The following is a 9955-nucleotide window of genomic DNA, read 5'->3' as shown; positions in this document are numbered from 1 at the left end:
ATTGCACATGCCAGCAAGATTTTGCTGAAAGGACCCTGATATAGCGGCCTCTTGTGAGGCTATGCCAGTGCCTGGCAAATACAGAAGTGGATGCTCACAATCATCTATTGGATTCAACACAGGGCTCCCAATGAACTAGAGGAAGTACCCAAGGAGCTGAAGGGGTCTGCAACCCTATAGGAGGAACAACAATATGAACTAACCAGTTCTCCCAGAGCTTGTGTCTCTAGCTGCATATATAGCAGAAGATGGCCTAGTGGGCCATCATTGGGAAGAGAGGCCCCTTGGTCTTGCAAACTTTATATGACCCAGTATAGGGGAACGCCAGGGTCAAGAAGTGGGAGTGGGTGGGTAAGGAAGCAGTGTGGGGGGAGGGTATAGGGGACTTCAGTATAGCATTTGAAATGAAAATGAAAAAATATCTAAAGCCAGGCGTGGTGGTGCACACCTTTCATCCCAGCACTTGGGAAGCAGAGACAGGTGGATTTCTGAGTTTGAGGCCAGCCTGGTCTACAAAGTGAGTTCTAGGACAGCCAAGGCTACTACACAGAGAAATCCTGTCTCAAAAAACAAAAAACAAAACAAAATCTAAAAAAAAATTGAAACAAAACAAAACAAAAAACAAAGATTAGTCTCAGCTGTGGACAAAGCCTGATGACCCTCATGGAAGACAGTTGTTGATCGAGACCTTGGCATCTGAAAATACAAATGCTAAATGTAAAAAAGTTATTAAACCATTAAAGGTTTGAGCAGCACCAATGGATGAGTGGATAAGGTATACAACTGATATTGGTTCTAACGTGTATCATGCTATTATAATGCTTTACAGCTAGAGGTCTCTGACATCAAAATGCCTGGTGCTCCAATCATAGGAAATGTGGTCATTTGCAAAGAGACTGTAACCAAGCTGCTAAAGGTCTCAGACCTCAGAGTGATTCGTGCTTTAATTGTGGGAAATAGCGTCATTTGGAACAAAATTGTGACCAAGACATCTCTAAGGGCAGTGGTTTTTCTAAATATAAACCAGAAAGAAGACTTCCAGGGGAGTACAGGGGTTATGGCAAGGGTTGCTATTGGACCAATGTGGGTCGGTCCAAAGGGATATTCTAGGCAACCTCTTACCATTGGGGAACAGCCTTGGGTGCTGGCTTGGAGCCCTGCAGCAAAACGTATAAGCCATCTCAGCCTATATACTCTAAGGATGTGTTGCTATCATAGTGAAAGTTTTGTGTTAGGGATACTGATTTGTTTTTATATCCACAGGAAATGAAAAGCTGTAGATAAGATACCTTCAAACTGATAAAGATTAGAACTGAACAGGCAAGGTCTACTGAAGACGTTAGCTACAACCTGAAAAGCACTTATTTCATTGAAAATATCTCTGGGCCACTTCCGGCAGCGCGCGACCATGGCCGGAGGCCGGGACCGCGGGGACTTGGCGGCCAGGCAGCTAGTGTTCCTACTTCCAGAATATTTAAAAGATGCCTCGAAGAAGAAGAGCGGCCTCCTGTTTGTAAAGCTGGTCAACCTGCACTCAGGGGATGGAGCAACTTACTTAATTGATATGTGTCAACAGCAGCTGTTTGAAATAAAAGTTTTCAAGGAAAAACACCATTCTTGGTTTATAAATCAATCAGTTCAGTCAGGGGGCCTTCTCCAGTTTGCCACACCCATGGATCCATTGTTCCTGCTCCTTCACTATCTCCTAAAGGCTGGCAAAGAGGGGAAGTATCAGCCCTTGGATCAGGTCGTGGTGGATGACACATTTCCAGATTGCACCTTGCTGCTGAGGTTTCCTGAGCTTGAAAAGTCACTTCGGCATGTGACGGAGGAAAAAGAAGTGAACAGCAAGATGTACTATAAGTACAGCTCAGAGAAGACATTGAAGTGGCTGGAGAAGAAGGTCAACCAAACTGTGGTGGCATTAAAAGCCAATAATGTCAACGTTGGAGCCCGGGTGCAGTCATCTGCATATTTCTCGGGTGTTCAGGCTTCCACGGACAAGGAAGAAGATTATGTTCGATTTGCCCATGGTCCGATTTCTGATTACATCCCTAAAGACTTAAGTGATGATTTATCCAAGTCCTTGAAGCTTCCAGAACCTCCAGCTTCATTGCCAAACCCTCCAGCAAAGAAACTAAAGTTATCAGATGAGCCTGTAAGTTTAACACTAAGTTTAACAGTAAAGACTTGAAGACCGGCAAGAAACATAGCAAAATGACTGCTGCTCAGAAGGCTTTGGCTAAAGTTGACAAAAGCGGAATGAAAAGTATCGATGCCTTTTTTGATGCAAAAAATAAAAAATCTGGAAAGATTTGAAGCATCGAAAATAAAATCCAGTGAAGCAGAAACAGAAGCTTGCCTCTTGCCTAGTCTGTCTTGTCTCTTCTTGCCGCTGCCCTGACCCTAAGTCACTACGCTGAGAACCGAGGTGCTTTCGCATCCTGCAGACACTCGCTGCCCTGTGACTTTGTGCCTGACAAACACAACCATTGTGGGAAAGTGATTGTGTGAACTGCTGTCCGGGGCCTTTGGGCCGTTTGCCATAATGAGAAGCCATCAAGTGCACGGGTCCCCGAGTCACAGTTTCCCCAGGGAGGTATGAGTGGTGCCCAGGTATTCCCTGCTCTGTCCTGCGTGGCTTTAGCTGAAAGGAGCTGGACAACAAAACCACACATTTTGGTAAATTTTATAATTAACCATATCTTCGTATGGATTCATGTTCTTTGTAAAAATAAAAATCAATAAAACAAACAAACAAAAAAGAAAATATCTCTGTTTATATTTTCCAACTATACATAACTAATGACTTAAAACAGAAGGGGAGACATATAGTGAGAACTCTGAAGTTTTGGTTTCTTTAAAAAATACAGAAATATTATAAAAATGTGCTTTTGTTTTAATCCCAGAGGTGAGAGTATGGGGCTGCTTTGGATTGTCCACAGCGGCTGACTGTGAGTTGCCTTGTGCTCTAGCAGAGGAGTGGTTCTGCCAGCTGTGATTGCGTGACATGTGGAATTCTGGGAACTTTTTGGAGGGTACTTTGGGTTTTGTTGTGAAGTCCTCCTAGTGTTATGATTCTTGGTAATGTTTTTTCTATTTTGCTTATAAGTATTTCTGTACAGCTTGATTTTCTTTTCTTTGAGTCATTATGAGTTGTGTGAGAATTTGTAATCGTTTTGCTGTGTGAGCTCCTTCTGAGAGATGGCTGGGTTCAACCCCATATCTATGTACTATGTAAGGCAGCTCTTGAAAGGTCAACTCTGGCCTCTGCTGGTAATAGAACCCAGGTCCTCTGGAGTATCAGCAAGTGTTCATAATGATTGAGCCAGCTTTCACACTGGCCTAACAGAAGTTTTATTTTACTTTATTTTGCTTATGCACTTTTTGAATTTTTTCAAGACATGGTCTCGCCTTGTAGCCCTGCCTGTCTTAGAACTCACTCTGTAGATCATTCTGGCCTCAATGTGAGTACTTGGATTAAAGGTGTGCTCTACTACACCCAGCTGTAGCAGAAGTTGTGAAAGAAAAAATGTTTTCCTAATGAATGTCTTGTCTTTGTAGACATATATTATTATTTATTGAACTCTGACTCTGCACCATGCTTAGGTCCAGGCAAAGTGATAGGCAAGACAAACAAAACTCCTTGTCTTCGTGGAACATATATTCATGTGGGAACAGATAGATGATAAACCCTTTAAATGAGAATATATGATGCTGATGACTGGCATCTTTTACCTTTTTATTGTTAATCTATTTATTTGTGTGTATGTGTGTGTATGCGAACACAACTTATGGGCCTAAGGATTGAACTTGGGTGGTCAGCCTTGATTGCAGGCTTGGCCATCTCACATAATAACATATTATTCTCAGTGCTGGGGATCAACACAGAGCCCTGCTCACATGCAGTCAACATTAAAAAAAAAAAGTTTATGGCTTTATTAATCGGGGCAGTGGTGTAGCTCAGGCTTGCTCCCCAGGTTAGCCTCAAACACCAAAACACTCTCACCTCAACTTGCTGAGTACTGAGCCCAAGTATATGCCACCACACCCAGTTTTACCTTTTTCTCTCCCAGAACATCCTTTTAAAAACTTTGTTTTAAACTTTAGTTTACAATGTAATGGGTTTCATTATAGCAGTTTTCATACATACGTGTCACCATCCCTAGTTCCCATTTGTCCTCCTCCCTCTGCCTTCTCGTATGCCCACTGATCCCCTCTTTGATCCTCACCCATCCCAATATATTCCATTACCCTCCTGTCCCATTAAGATTTCTTTCTCTTTTCCATCTCACACGCACACACATATTCACACCCAAGCATATATATTTCTATGCATGTATAATTTTAAATTTAGGTTTCACAAATGAGAGAAAACACATAGTATTTGTTTTTCTGATTGTAGCTTATTTTGCTAAATGCGATCTCCCTGCAACTGACATGATATCATTTTTCTTTATAGCTGACTAAGTTTCCATTCTGTGTATGTATATTTCCTTTATCTATTCATTTGCTAATGATCACCTAGGGTTGTTCCATTTCTACCCTATTGTAAGTACCTCAGTGTGGACATACAAATATCTCCATGGTATGTAAACTTAAGAGTCTTTTTGGTAAATACCCAGGAGTTGTACATCTGATTCCCATCTTCACCTTTAATGAGTTGTTTTTGAGAAAGGGTCTCACTGTAAAGCTCAGGCTAGTCTTGAAGTCTCAGAGATTTTCCTGTCTTAAACTCCTAGTGCTGGGATTACAGGAATGCTTCACTGTGTATATGAATGTGTGTATGGAACTCAGAAGAGAGTATCAGAGTCCCTGATCTGGGATTTTGGGCAATTTGAGCCATCCCACCTGGGTAGTAGGAATTGAACTCCCTTCCTTTGCAACAGTAGCAAATACTATTAGCCATTTCTTCAGCCTCCCTGCCTTATTTATTTATTTATTTAATATTTGAAGTGGAAACTTAAGGGTTCTCTGGAAAGCCAGTTATGTTGGAAGGTGTTTTGCTGGGGCAAACACATAAAGGACTGTTTTCCTGAAGTAGACATAGGTGAAAAACTAAAACAGACTAGTGAAGGAAGGTTTAGCTGATGTAGATACAGGAGAGAGGATGTTCTGCTAAAGCAAGCAAGTGGAAGGACACACGATGAAGGATTCTTTGCTAATGACATGAATCTGCCTTACATTGTGTAGTTGAGCTACATTTGTCAGGACACCACAGAAACGTAATAAAAGATCTTCTGGTGGTGTGCTGCAGTTTCTTGCTCCTTCATCAAACTCAGGCTGATCAGCAGAGTGATGTCAGCTAAGACAGATGCACGCAACGAAGCAAGACGCACGCTGAGGTAAGACCCGTGGAGGACAGGAGATGTTTGGAGGGGGTATAGATAGGACTCTATGGACACTGAGGAGGCTGAGCTTGCTTGCTTTTAGAGCTAGCTGTGCAAAGCTTATTGGTCTCCAGTCTTCATTGATCTTTGCTTTCCTGAGAGAGGCACAGCTGAGAACTTCTCCTGATGTTCCTCCTGGTCCCTTCTGCTGGCTGGTGCCAAGGCTGGGGCCTTGCTGTCTCTGCTGGGCAATGCCATTGTTGCTGATTTGTGTTTGCTATCCCGATTCTACCGAACTGGACTGCTAGTGTGTCTGTGAAGTGTTTGTGTGTGGATCAGGCTGCAGCTGTCTGCTGACCTGTGAACTGAATTGTTGATTTCCAAACAACAGATGGGAATTGCTCCAAAACACCATTCTAAACACGCACACTTTCCCCCTCCTGTCCTTTATACTTTCTTTTCCACTACCTCTGGAGCATGGTGGGCCTTTAAGAAAAAAAAAATAAAGTTGCATTTATTTATTTATTTATTTAAAGATATATGTAGTTGGGAGCTGGGGCTTTTGTTTCAGCACTTGGGAAGCAGAGGCAAGAGGCATCTGTGAGGGTCAGGCCAGTCTGTTCTACACAGCAAGTTCTAGACCAGCCAGGAGTTGATACCTTTACAAACAAGATTTCTGTTACTTTTAATCATTAACAACCATAACAAAGTGCCAAGTAGACTTTTAGTCTTGTAGCTAAGCAGGGTAACATTGTCTACCAGCTTTTCTTAATTTTCTGTGGCCTTGATTCTGGAAAATGAGCCACAACAGTGTATCTACACACATTTCATTTGTAGTTCTTTTTAATGCTAAAATGACTCAAATGATAGCAACCAAACCTATTAACTTATTATTTTAAACTTTCCTCTTAACAAAATTACTTGCCCAATTTGTTTTTGTTTTGAAAAGCTGATCATCAATATTTGCTTTTCTGTGTAGATTTCAGCTTATGAATTGTTCTGTCACAAGGTAAAAAGTAAACCTGTTGTTGGGTCTGGAAAAGAACCAAGCACAGCACTTAAGGCTCATTTTCTTCTTGTGGCAAGCTATCAACAGTAGGGGGTGAACCCGTTTGTCCTGTTCTAGTGTTGAGGAAACACCCAAGGCACATCAATCAATCCAAGTGCAAACTAGAACAATTTGGAATTTGCTTTTGAGAAGGGTGTGATTAAGTCACTCTAACCTGGAACTTCTGCCTTTCCTCTCCCGCCTCAGTTATTGGTCGTCAGTTTTTAATTAAACCAACCAGAAGGAGAAGGAGGTGTATATTTACAAAATACAGAGGCTTTTTATGATCTATAAAAATAACTATACCAAAATTCAGCCGGTATTCAACTCTCTGTCTCTACAGAAATCACCATTTGAATAATCAGACAGCTTTTACACAGTGCGCAGGAAGATTACCTCACTCATGTTTCTGTGTAGACTCCTCTGGTTTTATAAGAAATCAAAGAGTTGAATGGACTTTAAAGCCAGGCAGTGGTTGTACTTGGGAGGCAGAGGCAGGTTTGAGGCTAGCCTGGTCTACAGAGTAAGTTTCAGGACAGACAGGCTATACACTGTCTCAATAACCCCCTCCAAAAGGATTAAAAATCTTTTTTATAATTAGAAAACTTGTTAGTTTTTCTAACTTGGTATAAACAATAGTCATCTGTGAAGAAGGAAGCCTAATTGAGGGATTGCCTTTCCCTTGTGGCCTAAAGGCAAGTCTGGGGGACATTTCCTCTGTTAATGGCTGATGTGCGTGGGAGAGCTTGGCTTACTATAGGTGGTGCAAATGGTCCTGAGTGGGATAAAAAAGCAAGCTGAGCAAGCCCTGGGATAGAAGCCAGGCAGCAACAATCTTCTCAGGGCTCTGTTTCCGTTTGACTTTTTGTCCTGACTTCCCTCAGTGACATTATGACCTGGGAGTTGAGAGAAGAAATAAAACCCTTTTCTCTCCAAGTTACTTTTGGTCCTGGTGTTTTATCACAGCAATGGAGAAGCAAACTAGAACATGTATTTATTATTTGTTGGATGTATTCTTACCCTCTTTATTATAATATTGTAGAGGTTTTTTTTTTTTTTTGTTTTTTTTTTGTTTTTTTTGTTTTTCTTTTTGAGATAGTCTCACATTACCCAGGCAGGCCTTGAGTGTCCCATGTGGACTCTGAGGATGGCCTTGAACTCCTGATCCTCATGTCTCTACTCCAAAATGCTGGGATTACAGGACTGCTCCATTGTGCCTGGCTCCATTGTAGAGAGCTGAATTCAGAAAAATATAGTGCAGGACTTTTCTTTCAGCTAATCCTTTCTGTCCTTTAACCATACCCCCCCCCCCCCCCAGGGTTTCTCTGTGTATCCCTGGCTGTCCTGGAACTCACTTTGAGACCAGGCTGGCCTGGAACTCAGAAATCTGCCTGCCTCTGCCTCCCAAGTGCTAGGATTAAAGGCATGCACCACCACTGCCCTGTCAACCATGCCTTTTTGGTGAGTAAATTAACAAAAGCTGTTAGCAATTTTCAGTGACTTACTAAGATTTGCATCAGTTTCTTTTTCCAGTTAACTACTGAGTTACATTTTCACTTTTGCTTTGTAAAACAGACTTCTGAAACACGTGAAACTTATTTGTAGGCAAAAGAGTTTCAAAATGGAATAAAATCGTCATAAAGTTAAGAAAGACACTCAAGTAATTAAGACTTTTTTCTTTTTATCCAGACCTTGTGGCTCTGAGTCCCAAGACTCAACCAAAGGTGATTGGAGACTTATAAATATATCGTAATCTAAGACACCCTATCTTGCAGATGGTACTTTTACTAGTAAGATCTCAATTCTCTCTGAACTCAGCCTAATTGGAAATGCTGTTAGGAATCACAAATAGATTTTAATAATAAGCACACACACCCAAGTTTTTCAGACCTTTAAAGGGCAGGGACAACTGACTTATGCGCCTGAGAAATGTGACAGGTGATTGGAAGCCAGGAACTGGGGGGACGGGGTAGCCTCAAAAGGCCTTAAGTACTGGAGGCCAGTGGGGTATGAGTTGACCTTTCACCTTTGAAAGGCATTAATTTTGGAGACGGAACCATGTTTGTTTACTATGAGGGGCTGAGGGAGCCGGGGCAGGCGGAAGCTAGGGCTTTAGTAGGTGTGAGCGGCCGGGAGTCAGTTGGTCTGGGGGGCGAGGGGTCCGCTCCCGCCCGCTCGCCAGGGAAGGCGGAAGGCAACGCTCGGCTCCTTTGGACAACCTGGGCACGGGGGGGACGGTGCGAGCCGGAGCGCAGATCCCAGAGGACTTCTGCCTTTACGAGGACGACAGGGGGAGGCGCGGGGCAGCCACGCGGGGTCGTCCCCGCTCGGGGGACGCCGGCTCCGCGGCGGCCGCGCCAGGCCCTGTCGGAGCCGCGCGGCGACTCCCGGTCTGGCCGCGGCCCTCCCGCCCCGGCGGAGCCGCGGTGGATTGTGGGCTGGGGGCTGCGGCGGCCTGGCGGCGGCCTGCTGCACGCTCTCCGCGGACCCAGCCGCGCCGGGCCGGTGGCGTGAGGCGGGCGGCGGCGGCGGCGTGGGGAGCTGAGGCGCCGGGGGCGGTGGTCGCGGCGCGGCGGCGGCTCCCCTGGCGGCCGGGGATGTGGGAGAGGCGGCGGCAGCAGCGGCGGAGGCGGCGCTGCGGACCCGGGGGAGACTGCTGGCTGACAGGACACCCGGGCGAGACGTGAGGGGCCCGCCGCGGCCGCTCTGCCCCCGGGCGGCGCTGGGCTCGAGAGGGCGGCCCTGTGCTCCCGGGCCCGCCGGCCAGCAGGCGCGGGGCGGAGGCGGGAACCGGGCTCGGACCCGGCGCGCAGGGCGGCGGCGGCGGCCGCGGCCGCGGAGCAGCAGTCTCGGCGCGACGTGGAGAGATGGAGGCGGCGGTGCACTAGGCCTCGTCTGGGGCTGCCGCCCGGGACCGCAGGTAGGTGCCGGGCCCGCGCTCCGCGGCCACCCTCCCCCGACCCGGTGACCGGCGGGGCGGCGGGACCCCACCTCCTCCGTCTCCTCGGGGCTTGGGGCTGACAGAGTTTCGGAGCCGGGGACCGCGCCGAGGCTTCATCCTCCCCGCCGCCACCACTTCCTTCTCGGCACTCCCGGGATCCGGGCTGGCAGCGGTGCCCCAGCCCCGGCCGGCGTCCGCAGGTGCCGCCCCAGGCCCCTCGCCCCTCTCCTGAATCCCGGACCAGCAACTTCCATCCGTCCTTGTAGACGCGGAGCCCAAACTTTCCCTGCCTCCTTTCAGCCAGGCCCGTAGCCCCTCTTGGAGCCTTCTAGAATAAACACCCCCCCCCCCCCCGAGAATACTGACCCACAGAACTCGGCATTGTGCAGTTTTGCTTTGTAGTTTAAATTATTTTATTTCTTTCAGTTTTGCTAACTGCTGTCTGCAGGGATACAAAGACAAGCCTTCCCTGTTCCCCGTGGGTTGTTTGAGAACTTTTGCCTGACCATTAGCTACTTGGCCTGTCCGTGTATGGCTTAGAGTGACCTTTTTTTTTTTTTTTTTTTTTTTTTTAAAAGAACTTTGGCCTATTAGAGTTATAAAGTGTTTCTTAAAATTCCTTTTTAACCAAGTTTG

The 9955-nt window shown here is 45.9% G+C and overlaps 3 protein-coding genes across 4 annotated transcripts in view; 2 read left to right on the top strand and 1 right to left on the bottom strand.

Moving 5' to 3' along the window:
* Nucleotides 1–1402: 1402 nt before the first annotated feature.
* On the top strand, nucleotides 1403–2319 carry LOC110330937 (ribonuclease H2 subunit B-like). Its single transcript, XM_021211246.2, is given in 2 exon segments — nucleotides 1403–2165; nucleotides 2168–2319. Coding segments are annotated over 2 exon segments (909 nt in total). The 5' UTR covers nucleotides 1403–1408.
* A 6128-nt stretch (nucleotides 2320–8447) lies between these two features.
* LOC110330850 (basic proline-rich protein-like) overlaps nucleotides 8448–9955 on the bottom strand; it is a 10685-nt gene continuing 9177 nt past the window's right edge. Inside the window, exon 2 of the mRNA XM_021211166.1 lies at nucleotides 8448–9647. Within this exon, the coding sequence (XP_021066825.1) occupies nucleotides 8448–9647 (1200 nt within the window). The remainder of the gene's footprint in view (nucleotides 9648–9955) is intronic.
* The window catches only part of Vps54 (VPS54 subunit of GARP complex), a 77633-nt gene continuing 76458 nt past the window's right edge, over nucleotides 8781–9955 (top strand). The window contains exon 1 of one of the 2 annotated variants that reach the window (XM_021210944.2): nucleotides 8781–9298. The gene's annotated coding sequence lies outside the window, so the exon portion shown is untranslated. The remainder of the gene's footprint in view (nucleotides 9299–9955) is intronic. The other variant, XM_021210945.2, reaches the window with a different exon arrangement.

The sequence above is a fragment of the Mus pahari genome, chromosome 13, assembly GCF_900095145.1.
Source record: "Mus pahari chromosome 13, PAHARI_EIJ_v1.1, whole genome shotgun sequence".
Lineage (NCBI taxonomy): Eukaryota > Metazoa > Chordata > Mammalia > Rodentia > Muridae > Mus > Mus pahari.
The sequence above is the reverse complement of the archived record's forward strand: the minus strand, read 5'-3'. Positions and strand labels throughout refer to the sequence as shown.